The sequence below is a fragment of the Helianthus annuus genome, chromosome 15 (genome assembly GCF_002127325.2).
Source record: "Helianthus annuus cultivar XRQ/B chromosome 15, HanXRQr2.0-SUNRISE, whole genome shotgun sequence".
Classification (NCBI taxonomy): domain Eukaryota; kingdom Viridiplantae; phylum Streptophyta; class Magnoliopsida; order Asterales; family Asteraceae; genus Helianthus; species Helianthus annuus.
The window spans coordinates 154,783,894-154,801,077 of record NC_035447.2 but is presented as its reverse complement, the minus strand read 5'-3'; the positions used below and the strand labels follow the sequence as shown (position 1 = coordinate 154,801,077).

Here is a 17,184-nt window from a genome sequence, read left to right as displayed (position 1 = left end):
TGGATTGATAGAAAATTAACTAAAATCATTTGTGTTTCAACAGGAAAGCAAAAGAAAGGAAAACAAAATATTATGAAATATCTTGAAGGTGGGGTTTGGATTGTTGGCTTCGAAGAAATAAGAAAAGGAAATATTAAACAGAAAGATGGAGTACAAGTCTAGCACAACGAAAGTAAATTTGTTTGGGTTTTTAAGTTGGGCTTCAATATTTTAATTGTCGTTGGATTGGTTGTGTATAATGAAGGGATTTATGGGCTAGGCCTATGATACTACCAAAGGAAGTTGGTGGAATTTTGGAGAACAAAAAGGGGGATACGAAGATCGCATAATATAATTCGACGACAGAGAAGGTTTTTTTGGAGACGGCTGAGGGAGTTCGCATACAGCAGTTTTGAGGAACAGGAGGGCACGGAGAAGGCAGCCGCCTTTTGGCGGCTGTACACGGTTCAAGGCAATGAGCGATTAGGTGGCTTTCTTCAAGTGAACGGTTCGTAAGGTTTAATATTTTTCTTAATTTTATTCATGGTTGGATTTGTTTATGACATTGACAACGTCGTATAAACAATTTGATGAGTTGGTTTATTTATATTATTTGCATGTGTTTGAGTTCTTGCTTTACAACTTGCTCGGTTGATGACAAGACTGCTCGGTTGATGACAAGACCTTGTAGCTTGTTGGGTGATATAGAGTAGGTTGAATCACATTAGTAAATAGGGTAATTGAACTGTAAAATATCTGATGACAAAGACCTGTTTTTTATTACCACTTAAATTAACCGACTTTTCAGCACCATTTCTATGTGGTGTCCAATTAATGATTAAATTGAGTTTTGTGTAAACCTAGAATCTGAAACTTGGAGGAAGTTACATTTATCTTTTTGTTTGTTGCTTCTGCCCGGATGAACGATTACTTTGTTTTTCATTAAACTTTGTTCACTGATTCTTTTTAACTGGTAAAGCTTGACCACTTGTGTTGAATTCTTGGTAAACGTTTTTTATATTTGAATTATTTGTCGTTTATCAAACCTATTGGCGATATACTTGTATTGTTAGCGGGTTGGTATGGTGGGTAGTTGATATAAATAAATGGATTATTAGGTTGTATGGTGAATCCTAAAAACTATCTCTAATAATTAATCAAATTCATTAATTCCGAGGTCATGTCTATGTGGTGTTTTGAATAGGTAAATAGGTTTTCGTGTTAAACTTGCAATCGGGATTCTGGTGGGAGTTGCTTTTCTTTAAAATATAATAATTCTCTAGTTAAAAACTAACCACATATATACTAATCTCGTCAACAGTAGTCGAAAGAAAAGTGGTTCGAGCGACGTCGACGTCATGACCCAAGCCCACAACGACTATTGATTGTTCCATGGGCATGTTTTTACGTTGGTAACAACATGGGAGCTTCTTCGCAAATCTCCCAAGTGGCATCTTGTACCACCGTTCGACCCAACTCACCCAAGATCTAAACGGTCCAAATCGACATCCACCACCGAACCATCAGGGTCCGATGCTCGTACAATAATTAATCTAAACGACGATGCTGACGAATTTGAAGAACCAGAAAAGCTGCCTCGACCAACTGGTAGGGATAAAAGTAAGGCAGCGGCACAAGGAAAGTCTTCTTCAACGCCATCGGATGACCCGTCAAAGTTGAGCGACTTCGAGGCAAGTCTCAACAAAATAATCTCTATTAGGGAAAAAAATCAACAAATGAGAATTGAGAAACAAATCCAAAAAGACATGGATTTTCTTGCAAGAGATTTTGGAGGCTCGTAAGGCACATATTCGGGCAAAATATATGTAGTTTTTTTCTAGTATGTTGTGTTTTTTTCTAGTACCTTGTTTTTTTTTAATGACTTTGTAGTGTTCTTATTTTTTAATAAAATTATGTTTTTTTTTAATTTTCTAGTTATTAAAATTGCCATTAAATTTAAAAAAATAAATATATATATAAATAATTAGGTAATGATGACGGGGGCTCCATCCTACACCCTGCAAATTAAAGGGGAGCATGATAAAGCCCCTGACTGACATGGATCCTACGTATTGCTTACGTAGCCTGATAAAGCCCCTAGGGTCTCCAACTACACCCTCCGGACTTAAAAATAAAGAAATAATAAATTGTGCTAGCTATTCCTCGCATATATGATTAGGAAAAGACAATACGACTAGAAAGTGGCATGATTAGAGCATAAAACTACTTGTACACTACAAGGTACCACCTGCATCGAGTGATGGTACAATTCAAACACAAAAGCTAACATGTATCAAAACACCAATGATAGGAATCTAACCACACTCCACTAACCACCTTTTTCATGACCTAAACTGACAAAGCCCTAACCCTGCCATACCCACGCCAAATGAAGCTCGACGTGGAGGCTCCAGCTGGTTTTGCCAGCTACAACTCTCTGGCACCGTCCTCGTTGGCTCTGACTTGCACCTGGTTAGAGCCAACAGCGGCTCGAACCCCATTGTGTTCACTAACTTTTCCTCTAGCACCGTGATCATTGAACGCGGTACTGGAAATGAACACGATAATGATCGAGCCGGTTGACGTGCCACCGGAACCACAGCCGTTGTTGTTGTTAATTGATTGACATTTGATTCAACTGGCTTCTTCTTACTGGACTGACTTGGGGTGAAGTCGCTGCTGCGGACCCATGTCTCCTTTGAAACCTCCGTTGGCTCATACATCATTAACAATAAACATTCTGGCAACGCTTCGATCTTCTCTCTCTCCTCGTTTTCGACTTCAATTTCTTCTGTGAATTCTGTCAACATTTCTTCAAATTTTTCTTCAGCTTGTTTGACTTTTTCTATATTTGACTCCCCTGTTGTTTCAGTTCCTTGAACTTCAAATTGTTTGACTTTATCCATCTTTGACTCCCCTGTTTTAGTTTTTTGAACAAAGAATTCTTCCTCAGGAACATCAGATCTTTCTGTTAACATTTGTTCATTTCCTTCTTCAAACTGTTTGACTTTTTCTATGTTTGACTCCCCTGTTTCAATTTCTTCATTGATTTCCTCTGGAATTTCAGATCTTTCTGTTAACATTTGTTCATTTCCTTCTTCAAACTGTTTGACTTTTTCTATGTTTGACTCCCCTGTTTCAATTTCTTCATTGATTTCCTCCGGAATTTCAGATCTTTCACTAAATTCTGTCAACATACCCTCAATTTCTTCTTCAAATTGTTCCCCTGTTTCAATTTCTTCATAGGCTTCTTCCTCTGGAACTTGAGATCTTTCTATAAATTCTGTTAACATTTCTTCACATTCTCCTTGGAACTGTTTGACTTTTTCTATGTATGACTCCCCTGTGTCAAAGAATTTTTCTTGAGCATCCACCATATCAGAATCTTCTTCTTTTTCTTCTTCAATTACTTGATCTTCAAACAAATTCCCAAGGAAAAAACTATCATCGGTTTCCATGCTCTGCTCTTTATCTTGATCATCTTCTTCTTCTTCTTCTTCTTCTTCTTCTTCTTCTTCTTCTTGTATACTCTGTTCCATCCCCATTTCCAAATTAGTTTCTTCTGTACCTTCACTTTCCTGATGTTCTTGATCATTAGTTTCTTCTGTACCTTCACCTTCCTGATGTTCTTGATCATTAATTTCTTCTGTACCTTCACCTTCCTGATGTTCTTGATCATTAGTTTCATCCAAAACCATGAATTTTTCATCTTCCAACTTAAGATCTTCATCTTTCTCTTCATAAGTCTCCAACGTTGGCTCCCAAAATCGAGTGGTCAGAGCTTCCATCTTCACAGGATCAGATCTACACCTCATTAACAACAAAGCATTTTTAGGTGGCACACAAACACTCCTACTAGCTTCCTCATCTTTACTCCCCAATATAACATCATTCACAATCTCCAAATCATCAAACACATGCCTTCGTGTATTCCCAACCTCTTCTTCGTCCTGCAAAGTCACCAGCCACCGTTCAACCACCGCGCTACACGACCCATGCTGCCTCTCCTCCTCCATCTTCTCCGTTGAAGAACCACAAGGAAACAAGCAGCTAACCTCGGACCCAAACGTCCTCAAGGTTTCACAAATTGTCAATGGGATATGAACCCATCTCTGATTATTATTGTTATTGTTATTACTGTTACTATTGTGTAGACATTTAAAGTGCTGACGTTGACTGCGGGAATGCTCCAACTTCCGTCTTCTTACGTTTTTCGCATGTTTCTTTTTTGTCTTGACCCGAACCTGACCAATGCAGGTGACTTTAGGGGAAGAGGGTTCCGGGTTGTCGAACCCGCAACCTCTTTTCTTGCCGGTGACGGGGAACATTGCCGGAGATGCGCCGCCTTTGATGCTGCGGCTGTTGCTGAGCCTGCGGCTGCGGCTGCGGCTGAGTGAGGTTGAGAGGGCGATGGGTGGTGGTGGTGGTGGTTCGCGAGAATATGTTGCCCGGCCTGGACTGAGGATTGATCTTGATGAAATCTTCATGGAGGATGATGAGGTGGTGGTTTATTGGTGGTTATGGGCTGTCATGTTGGTTGCAGAGGATGAATGACGGGAAGAAGAGGCAAACAATGAATGGGTCGAGGTAGAGTGCTACCTTTATTGTTGCCCTTTTCTAACCTAAATATAAATTTAATATGTTTTATTAAAAGAAATAAACTTTTAATACATTTCACAAAATCATGACAACTCTAGAAGAAACTGATATGATAAATTTAGTTTAAACGGGTTTGATATTTTGCAAACACGTTTGAGAATGGGCCCTTTTAACTTTATGCAAAAGTTAATAAATGTTTTTAACTATTTTGCACAACTTCAACGAATTGGGTATTTTATCTTAAGGGTGTAAGGCTGGACGGTATGGGTCGTCCTCAGCCTCGGCGACGCCACGTCCCCATCGTCCCTCCATGCCGCCCCCCTCCTTCCTGTCCCCATCGTCCACATTTAGACGTTCGCGACGGAGCAAACAGGTGGGCCCCCTTCCTTTCTTCTCGACGACGCCCGGCACACCCCATCCCCCCCCCCCCGTCTTCATCCCCCCTCCGTCACCATACCGTTCAACCTAAGGAGTGGTTAAAAAATCAACCAATCAGAGTGCGTCACGTCAATCAGTGAAAAGTGTTTAAACTTTGCTGATAAGTGTTGGCAATGATTAGACACTTTGTGAAGTGGTAAACTTAAAAAAAATGTGTGATTGGTTGAGATTGGAATGGACTCCACCCCACACTACCCTCTCTCTCTCATACACTCCCTTCACCGCAGCGGCAAGCCCTCACCAATTCATCTTTGATTACCGCGCGGCAAAGGGGTCGGCAGCGGTGTTGCCGCGCGGCAAAACCCTTTGCCGCTCAACTTTGCCACACCACTCCGGACAGCCTAATATTTAAAACATATAATATAGAGTAAATTGCTAAAATCGTCCATAAGATTTGGGCACATTTGTCAGTTTCATCCAAAATAATTTTTTGAGTAAACTTCCGTTTTGCTCCCTATGGTTTGGTCACTTTAACGGTTTTGCCCCAAACCTTAAAAAATAGCCATTTTCCTCCAATAGTTTGCTATGGTTTTTCTATTTTGCTCCATGCGGGGAGCAAAATGGAAAAACATACAATTTGGATGGAGTTAGAGGCGGGGAGCAAAATGGAAAAACCATAGCAAACTATTGGAGGAAAATGGCTATTTTTAAAGGTTTGAGGCAAAACCGTTAAAGTGACCAAATCACAGGGAGCAAAACGGAAGTTTACTCTAATTTTTTTATACTATATTGCCCTTCACTTTTGGGCTAATTTGTCATTTTCATTCAAACGTCTAACTTTTTTGCCAAAATCGTCCCTGAGGTTTGAGAGTTTTTGCCATTTTCATCCAAATATATGCTAGAAAATTAACCCAAATTAGACGTTTGGATAAAAATGGCAAAAAAATCTCAAAAATGAAGGAAAAAATGGTACAAAAAAGTTGTTTTGGATGAAACTGTCAAATATGCCCAAATCTCAAGGACGATTTCAGCAATTTACTCTATAATATAAATTAGTATCAAGTTTTATGGTTTGAACTAAGGGTGGAAAGATTGGTGGGTTGGGCTGGTTTGGTAATGGGTTTAGGTCAAGATGAGTTTTGTCAAAAAAGATTTGGACATGATAGACTAAAAATGTAAATAAATCAAAAATTTTAAAAATTAAAAAATCAAAAAATCAAAAATTTAAAAAATAAAAAAAAATTTAAATTTAAAAAAAAAATCAAAAAATCAAAAAGTTAAAAAATAAAAATAAAAAATGTCCAACATTATGATGCATCTTTTATTATTTTGGCACATATACTATATAAAACACATGTAGTGTAAGTTTATAATTAAGAGTTACAATCACCAGTTAAGTTACTTGTCCTCAAAAAGAAAAATTAGTCAAAGCTACATTATATACCTTACAACTACACAATCTATCAAGCTAGCTAGCCTCAATGAGAGCCCATTGCATAAAGCATCAAGATACAAACGATAAGAAAGTACAGTACATAAATAAAGTTACTACACCAATCTTAAATAACATACGAAATAAGGTAACAGAATACATATACATAAACAAACCAAGTCCAACCGAACAGAAAATACAAACACAAATAAGTTCCAATAGCTGCAGCAGCAGCAGAATCAACAACCTGTACAACATTCACAGAGGTTGCAGCATTTGAGTAAGCAAACCGGTATCCTTTAGTCACAAAACATGTATTACATGCTGGCCAAAAAAACATGTATCAAAAACTACATTGTTCTAATAAGCAACAACAACATAAAAAAGACGCAACTCCATTGAAAAATTGACTAAGGATGTATCCATCACTACTATGACAATTTAAACCTAAATTAATATGACTTTTAAGATGTGAACATGTCCTCTATTATCACTTATGCATACTTGTCAATAAAGCATAAAGCCAATCAAGTAATTTACAACATACTTACCATACATTGAGCCAAAGCAAACTATTACCATATTGCAATAAAAAATAGATTACATGATGCAATTTATGTTATGTAACAGTTGCATGAAATCAGTAAATGATACAAAATCATCACTACTTACATAAAGAAAGAATACAAATAAACACAATGTTTTCATGAAAAAAGTGGACAGGTTGGATGGGTTTGGGTCAAAACTTATAATAATAATAATAACAACAACAATACTACTTCTACTAATAATAAAGTCAATATTACCTAAATGTGGCTATCATCATATGTCGGATACAATAAGTCAATATCTTCTGCAAGTCCGTCCTCGATATCATTCTTGTTTTCATCATTTGGATATGCAAAAATAGTAAAAGATTAATTAACATTCCATATATTGTGAAGTCATAAATAAAATGAACTTAATACCTTTTAAATCAACAACCAATGACGAGTGCATAGCAAAGCCTCAACATTTAATGAGAGTAATGAAGATCGATATTTACTTAAAACCTGACCCCCAATACTGAAATATGATTCTGAGGCAACAATAGTGATTAGGATGCTCAATATATCACGAGCCATGAGAGACAATTGAGGATATCTCCCTTGATTTTCCTTCAAATATTGTAAAATGTCAAGTTCTTCTTTTCTATCAAGTACAGGCTCCTCTAGATACATGCCAATTATGATTTTTCTTTCTCAACATTTCTATATTCGCTTGTAAATGACTCAAATCCTTCCAAATCATCGGACGTATCACCACAAATATTTGAACTCCGGCTGTTGAAGAAGTTTTCCTTGACAAAATACCATACTCCATATCATATAGCTTATGCATCCCTTTGAAAATAATATCCACTTTTGTTTTACGTTCTTCCTCAGTCATGTTAAGCTTTTTGAAACAAAACTCAACAAGCTTAAACTTATATCGTGGATCTAGAACAACCGCAAAAGATAATACCATGCTATAGCTTTTATAATATTTATCAAATTTCTTTTTCATTTCTTTTGCCATGTCACTTAACACCTTTTCAACACTGTCGATCTGATCTTCAATACATTTTTGAATCTTCCACACATTATGAAAAATATAAGTCGGAAGTAGGATAAGAGGTACCAGAAAACAAAGTTGTGATATTATAGAAAGGCTTCAAGAATTCTGTGATTGTTTCCACCCTTGCCCATTCCTGTTCTGATGGGAAAGTCTTATACCTGGAATCAACAAATGCTAACCGAGCATATGCATTACGATAGGCCAATGCACTATCGAGCATGAGATAGGTAGAATTACATCTGGTTACAATATCTTGATGCATTTTTTTTCCCGCATTGTAATGATAGATGGTGTATACATTCAGCAAACTTGTACTTTCTATCAGAACTTCCTCTAACATACTTCACCGATCTTGAACCTTTTCAATGGCTCCTTCAATAGCCTTTAACCCCCCTTGAACAATAAGATTTAACACGTGTGCACAACAACGCACATGCGTAAAATCTCCTTGATAAAGTAAAACACGATTCAAACGAAAGTGACTATTTAAACAACCTACTAAAACATCATTATATTTGGCATTATCCACTGTGATTGTAAACACCTTTTTCTCAATACTCCAATCTCCTAAAAAATTAATCATGAACTCTGTTAAAAGTTTACCACTGTGTGGAGGTGGTATAACTTTAAACTTTATAATTTTTTCCTTAGAACCCAACTATCATCAATATAATGAGCCGTCAATGCTATATATCCTCAGTTGTGATAAAGCTCCATAGATCGGTGGTTAGACATATTCTACTAGTTACATTTTGCAACTTTTCTTTAAGATTTGTCTTCTCTCTATCATATATTCTTAAAACATCCACCTTCGCCGTGTTTCTTGTTATAGGAGTCACATCTCGATATAAAATTTATGTAAATCTCGTGTCCCCTCATGTTCAACATAACTAAAAGGATAGTTGTGTTTGATGATAGAATATGCTAGTTTTTCCGTATACATTGCTTGATCTAAAGGAGCACGTTTTCTTGGAGGGTCGGGTTCATCAATGTTGAAACGCTTAGGTAAATGACGTTTCATGTTAGTTGTTCCCTTTTTAGCCTTAAACACCTTTCCACAACCATTACAACTCGCTTTCTCAACCCCATCTTGTCTGGGTGGTATTTTCTCAAAATAATTCTAAACTATTGAATGGTCCTAACTCAAACTAAATGAACTAACTTCATCATCAAACTCGGGTATTATTCGACATAATTTGTGTCTCCTACAAATAAATAAACACATATACTGTATTAATCATTCTCCAGAGACTAGCCCTAATCTAAAACATATAAAATTATAAGCAATTGACCAGTTGCTAGGCAAAGGTAATATTCATTTTTCTCATTTTCTTTAATTACTTTTCTACAAACAACCTAATTTCAATATAATCACAAACTAGCCCTATTCTAGAACATATAAAATTATAAACCCTATCAAATAAACAATAATAAATGTATAAATTTCCAGAAATCTCACCTGAATCAGATATAAACCCTTATCCCGTAATCGAATTTAGTGATGGCGATTCTTGTAAACATAATGAATCCACTGATGGGTTTTTTTTTCCAACATTCTTTATGATGTCAATATTTGTAAACTTTGACAGTTTCTAGGAGAATAGCAGCAATATATCATCTAATCACCTACAAAACGAGATTCAAATGTATTAATGAAGTCGATAATTGAATGTTTAAACAATGTGTAAGTTGTTAAAGGTGAATTACCAGATGCCGTATGAGAATCTTCGCTTCGACGAATCCATGTGATGATGGGGTTTGGAATTGACAATGACAATGATTTAGGGTTAGAAACTTGAATTCACGAAGGGTGGTTCACAAGCGACACAACTGATATCCCGTACCCATGAAATGTGATACGTTTTAGGGTTAGAAAGTTAAAAATCCATCCTAACCCATGTTAAAACTTAGATGGATATTTTAAAACCCATCCTAACCCATATTGATTATTTCCCAGCCCATTCTGACTTATTTCCTTTTTTAAAGGGGCCTAAAATAACCCAAAATGTCACAGATGGGTTTCGGTTGCCACCCCTAGTTTGAACTTAACTATTTTATACACATTGTTATATATATAGTTGGTTGACCACTTAGCTACAATAACTTTGATTTTTTTATTCTCACTTTTCTCAAATTTTAACTTTGACTTTTTTTTAATCTCATTTTTCTCAAATTTTAACATTGACACTTACACCCCCTTTAATTTTTTTTTTAAAAGAGTTAATTATCATTTTAGTCCCTGTGGTTTGGGCCATTTTGCCATTTTAGTCCAAAGGTTTTATTTTTCGCCTGTGAGTCCAAAAAGGTTTCATCGTTGCCATTTTAGTCCACTGGGTTAACTTCATCCATTTTTTTTGTTAACGAGAAGGGCAATTCGGTCATTTTATTTGTAATTATGTTAACTAGAAGGGCAATTCGGCCATATAAAATGACCGAATTGTCATTCTCGTTAACAGAAATAATGGATGAGTTAACCAAGTGGACTAAAATGGCAACGGTGAAACCTTTTTGGACCCAATGGTGAAAAATAAAACCTTTGGACTAAACTGACAAAATGACCCAACCCACAGGGACTAAAATGACATTTAACTCTTTTAGAAATTTTGTAAAATGTCATTTGACCCCCTCGAGTTTTACACTCCCTTCATGAGTCATGTCATGTATAATACATTTTGGTACTTATTTTATAGACATTTTTTTGAATTAGTCTACGTTTTAACATTTATGTACGTGTCGCTATAAATTAATTTTTTTACATTATGATGTAATAACATTTTGACAACCTTGGTATAAATTCAATTTTTTTTTACATATGATGTAATAACATTTTGACAACCTCGAGTTTGATGTGCTTAATTTTATGTACTTGTTGGATTTTGACTTTTTTTTCTTTTTAAAATGAGTCATGTCAAATATAACAAGTTTTTTGCTTATTTTTTATGGGTGTTTCCAGTTGATATACTTTTGATCGATAAGCAATTAAAAAAAAAAATCAGTACACTCAAATCCCGTAAAAAACGACCCCGCAACGCGGGGCATCGATTCTAGTTTGTATTTATAACACTAGTACATTAATGCATCATGTTTATAAACCAGATACCCTTTGTCAGTTTAAATCTAGATAGAAGGCAAACAGGTAACAAGCTGCGTCGCTACCCTTTTATTAATAGCAAATCTAAATCTTTTAAAAACTACATCCATAGATGGGGTCATAATATTACTATGCATGACCCTTTGAACATATGTCCATAAATTTATAGATTTCGGGTTAAATGAGTTGTGTTCGTGTCAACCTATGAAAACTTGAGAAAGTTTTAGTTTGACAGTTTATAGGTTGAAATTTCGTACCCGTACTGGTACTGAAAATACCGATACCGAATTTGAACAAAATTGGATACCAAATACCGTATCAAATATATTAGTACGGTGCGGGTACGGATACGGGTATTGGTACGGGTATTTCGGTACCGTACCCGCTTTGATACCATTGTGTTTTTATTTAGATTTTGAGCACTCGTATGGGTACTAAATAGGTAAAATTGACATGAGTACCAATATAGTACGAGTATCAAATAGGTAAAATTGGTACGAGTACCAATACGATACAGGTAACATTAGGTAAAATCAATACGAGTACTATAAATACCATAGTACGAAATAAACATAATATAATAAAACTTTTAAAAGTCTATATAAAATTCGGTACTAGTGCCCGTTTTTACCCGTACCCATACCAATACCGAAAGCACCGAATACCAAAATCAATAAAACTGGGTACCGATACATGTATCAAATACCTAAAATTGGTACGGTACAAGTACGAGTAGTATGGGTATTTGGGGAAAAAAAGCTCATCCCTAGGTTGAATTGTTCAACCCAAATACAACTCATATATTTATTTGTATCAACGATATCAACCCTAACCCGTACATATTTAAACTCGTGTAACGGGAACACAATTTGTTTAACACGTGAATCTAACAAGTTCTTAAATTTAATACGGGCTTCTTAATTTTTAACACAATAATTTAAAGATAACTTAGGTTTTATTTTTATAAACCAATGCATTCATTTTTATTAATTTTTTAATACTTTGTATGTTTTTGAAGTTTCACAAACTTATAATAATATTTTATAAACATTATAAATACAACTTAAAGTTAATGAAAAAGACGAAAATATAAATAAGAAAATAAATAACTAAGGTCCCACCCTTATAGGTTTTAAAAGTTTTTACCTTAAAACTCATGAGCGACTGCCTTATAGGTGAAAAGTACATATGTTAAACTTAGGGATGAGCATTTGATAATGGATACCAGTACTGGTATCGAATTTTTCTGTGACACCCGACTATGTTGAGCCTGTACTGTAATAGTGTAACATGTGTTATGAATATATGATGGCACTAAATTATTAAATATGACGTTAATATAAGGCATTTGAAGTGTTGGTAAATCCAAACTTTGTTAAATATTATGTTGGCAATAATAAGATAGGCGCTTATCGCGTAACGAAAAAAATGCGAAACGAACGTCAGTGACCGCCCGGATAATGTTAAATTCCTAAAAATATTCTGTTACGATTGAAATCGTATTTTTAATCATATTCGTGATGAAAAATTAATTAAAACACATCAAATCCTTATTTTGCGAATTTAAGCGCGTACTTCGCAATACCGCGCGTATACTGCAAAATACAGACGACGCAACTAGTCTAGGCAAACAAAATATTGTTCATCAATATTACGGCGAGTTAATTTTTATAGAATGATAAAAATAATTTTAAACGCCTTAAAACACAGTTAAAATGCGAAATCAAATGCCCGGTAGTCAGTTAAATACATATTTCTTGTATGAATATGTGTATGTATAGAATTAAGAGAGAGAAAATGTGTGTGTAGATAGAGGTGCCAGCACCATATGGTGCCTACCAATTCTTTTGTGTGCCAAGTGTTGAGATTATACAAACCTAATGATTACTAATCTTACACACTCAACTTAAAACAACTTCCAAAGATCAAAAACTTTTCATTCTTTCCTTCTCTTTGAAGCTCTCGGCCGAACACACACTTACACCCACCACTTTTCAAATTTCAAACATTTTCCTTGAAGATCAAAGTCATTTCAAGCTAGTTTCAAGGTGTTTTGAAGAATCAAGGGTGATTTCAAGGTGATTCCAAGAAGGTTCAAGATCCATATCATCAAACTTTGTCAAAAACCCACCAAAATCTTGAAGGTATAAACTTATTTTTTTTTTAAATCATGTTCTTGATCTTTGGTGGTGATGATGATAGTGGAAGGTTTCTCTTGATCTTGGAATTATTCACAAACTTGAAATGAGTTTTTAAGCAAATAAAAATGGAAGTAAATATGTATGTATGTATGTATGTATGTATGTATGTATGTATGTATGTATGTATGTATGTATGTATGTATGTATGTATGTATGTATGTATGTATGTATGTATGTATGTATGTATGTATGTATGTATGTATGTATGTATGTATGTATGTATGTATGTATGTATGTATGTATGTATGTATGTATGTATGTATGTATGTATGGCCGTAGGTATGTATGTGTATATGTTGAAGTTGTGTTTTGATTTTGTTAAGATGATGATTCTTGTATGATGAGATTTATGAAAAGTGATTGCATGATTAATCAAACAGGGTTTTTATGAAAAGTGTCATGTGAAAGTCTTATGATTTGAAGTGAATATAAGAAGAGTGGAACTTTGGAAGTTTATGTGTATGTATATATGTTAGTCGTATGTATATATATGTATATGTACATGTTGGTTATTTTGCTAGTTAGTTCATAGATAATAGAATGTTGATGCATTTAAGTCAAGATGATTAGATGATGATTTGATGATGAAGTCTTGGATTGCGTGATATTAAATGTATGTTGGATACATTTAAGTTTTTAGATGATGAAGAAATGATGGTCATGCATTAAGTACATGTACATAAGTGCTAGTGATGACTATATGATGATATGAAGGTCATTTGATGATGAAATGATATCATATATGAGAGATGAATTAAATCAGGTGTGTATGCATGTTTATATGATGTTATATGATGTGTTTTGATGATATAAAATTATGTCATAGATTTGGTAGCTTTGCATGTTGTACATGTAGTTTAAAAAGTAGTAAAATGAGTGAAATTGCATGATTTATGTGTCTTACATGAGACCTGCACTATCATAAGTATAACCACCATTTTAATCAGTAAATAACATGTGTTGTGGTAAAATATCAAGTCGCGATGATTTGGGATGGTTATGGTAAAGTTCGTTACAAGACTATGTGTAAAAAAACGGTAAAAATCGCTTTTAAAGTGATTGTTGCAAAAATGTTTTAAATCAAATTATAAACTGATATTTTTATAATAAATATAAGTATTTTAACTTATATTAAGTATCTTTGGTGTTTGAGTAGTCATACGTGACTTCCGACACCCGAAAATGTTACCGAAAACGTTAAAATACGCATATATCGACGTACGCGGAAAATGGATTATTCACGAGTGAACTTTATGTGTTATAAAGTGATATGTGAATATGAGTATTAATAATTTGATATGTTAAGTGAATACACGATGATATGAATTAATGCTATGTTTATGCGTTTGTGCGATGAAAACGGTAAACTAGGTCAAAAGTCACGTTACGTGTGTAAATTGTGTAAAGCATAAAGATAATCCCTATGTTAACTTGATGATTTATTTGGTGTTTAAGTGTTTAGAAACGTTAGAATGCGTGAATTTATGAAATACGTGAATTACGATATATGTCGAATATGTTCATACTTATGTAAATATATTACGAAGCGCAAATCGTAGATATATTGTATGTAAGTGGACGTAATAACGGATATAAGGGTCACCAATAAAATCGTGAAAATCTTAATATGTACGTATATGAACACACACACACACATACACATATATTTATATACCAACATAATCAAAGTAAAGACTTTTCGAGAAAATCTCAAAGCTATGTGAAAATTCTAAGTATTGGCGAAACTAGGTTGTTTGTAAAACAATTGGTTATTAAATCATTCCTATTTAAATTAGGATATGTAGATTCAGTTTGAGGGATTGCAATAATAAAAACGCACCCAAAGGTGAGTTTCACTAAGCCCTTCTTTTTACTATTTTATGTACTATTTTGGGGGAAGAACACGTCTTTAAAAGAATGAATATATGTTTTCGTATAAAACATGCTCTTGAATAAATGTGTTTTAGTCAGTGTCACGAGAGCCCCCTCTTTTACTGTTTTATATAATGTTTTGGGGGAAGAACACGTCGTTAAAAAGGATATATATACGTTTTTGTATAAAATATGCCTTTGAATTATATAAAAGTATATTTTCATGGAAAATATGATTTTTTAATGATATGATATGTTTTATGGAGAAACATGGATTTGGAAATGTGTATGACTTAAATATGTTTTCGAGGAAAACGGGATTTGATTGAAATAAATATGTTTTTTGGAAAAACATGTATTTGATTGATATAAATATGTTTTCAAGGAAAACGAGATTTGATTAATATAAATACGTTTCGGGAAGAAACGGGAAAAGATTACAGTGTTTTGGGTAAAAGATCATGAGAAATTAATATTTTGAATTTCATTGGGACAAATTTAGCGGGTCTCAAGAGTGTAAGTAGCGGTGTGGCTTACATTGCGTGGGGGACGGCGGAAATTTGTGCAACATTAGATATTAAATTATTATCTAGTAGGTTATATATATTGATGTATTTGAGGAGGGCACAATACATGCTATTTTTAATCATTAAGTATTGCACACGTGGAATTGTTGATAGATCTATCGGGTTGACAACCCCGCCGTGACCGGTAGATCCGTGTCTATATAGTGGCGAATTTCATTCTATAATTGTCTAGTATTGATTAGAACCTCAATCATAGTATATAGCTTGTAAGCAAACTTACGAAACTGAAAGAATGACGAAATTCAATATTGAAACTATGGGTATAAATTTTTATCGGAGATTTTTCAAATAACCCATTTTGGATTAATCACCCACGGATTTTACGAAGGAAATAAAATTAACTTTCTTAAATATATATGGATGTTTTAACATTTAAAAATCTATAATAAGAAAGTTTTTCCTATATGCGAATTCACCCTCCATTGTGTTGACGCTTGATTTTTACGTGTTCTTCAAGTACATGAGTTCGGCTTCGGGGATTTTGGCTTGTGTTGTCTTGTGGTTGTGTGATGAGATTGTAATTAAATAATGTTTGGGCACTTTTAAACTACTTTTGGGACCGTGTGTAATAAGACACCTAAGGTTCAAACAACTATGACGTGGTTGTGATGAACGTGGAAACTTAAAACTTATGTTTTAAAATAAACCAAATGTCCAACATAAATATTGCATCGAACACTAAGACGTTTATGGGTACCAACCTTCATCACCGCCACGTTTGTGTTTCCGCTGCGACGTTTTTGGGGTGTGACAGAAGTTGGTATCAGAGCTAATGGTTTTTAGTGAACTAGGTGTTTTCTTATAGAACTCTAGACTTCAACCAAAGAGTTTTGAGATTTAAAATCCCAAAATTCGCGAAGCCAAAGATTTAAAATGAAAATGAATCTTAACCATGTATGAGAACTATAAAGAACTTACCTGTATACATGTTAACTTGTTTGTCTATGTCTTATGTGTTATATATATTCATCCTAAACATGCACTTACTTAGTATAGTTACATTGTGTCACAGATGTCACACGTGCACGAGACTATCGAGATTCACGACTCCGAGAGCGAGCCGGAATTCGAGACCTCTCCGACCTCAGTATTGCCAGAGCTACCACACACTATCTCTCAGTCTACTGACACGACCAGTTTTACCTTGTCATATGATGCAGGCCCAAGTGTAGAGGATCGGGCCATGACATTTCTGGAGGCCCATGATCGAGCTTCCAAGGGTGATTTACGAAAACGAGCATAACTTTGGCTACGGGTCTCCGTTTTAGGTGTTCAACTAGTCAAATCGAAGGTTGAAACGAGGAGCACATCATGGAAAGGACCTGAAGAGGCCTTATCCAAGTTTCGCCCCAAAGTTGTGGACACTTTTTATGTTTTTCGGTGTTTTATGCAGTTTGTTTTTGGGCTTGTGTTTGGCCCACGGCCTTTTTGTGGCCCATTTCGAATTTT

The 17,184-nt window shown here is 34.8% G+C and overlaps 1 protein-coding gene and 1 long non-coding RNA gene across 2 annotated transcripts; both read right to left on the bottom strand.

Moving 5' to 3' along the window:
• Positions 1-2,119: 2,119 nt before the first annotated feature.
• LOC110912830 (cilia- and flagella-associated protein 251) lies at positions 2,120-4,602 on the bottom strand. The gene is made up of 2 exons (XM_022157646.2): positions 3,138-4,602; positions 2,120-3,032 (listed from the first exon to the last, which is right to left on the bottom strand). Exons 1-2 carry the CDS (start codon positions 4,464-4,466, stop codon positions 2,322-2,324), a joined length of 2,040 nt encoding a protein of 679 aa, XP_022013338.1. The 5' UTR covers positions 4,467-4,602; the 3' UTR covers positions 2,120-2,321.
• Positions 4,603-6,448: 1,846 nt separating this feature from the next.
• Positions 6,449-9,861, bottom strand: LOC110912829. Its single transcript, XR_002578179.2, has 5 exons — positions 9,692-9,861; positions 9,444-9,610; positions 7,357-9,189; positions 7,195-7,266; positions 6,449-6,635 (listed from the first exon to the last, which is right to left on the bottom strand). It is a non-coding gene; the product is annotated as an uncharacterized LOC110912829 (long non-coding RNA).
• Between the last annotated feature and the right edge of the window lie 7,323 nt (positions 9,862-17,184).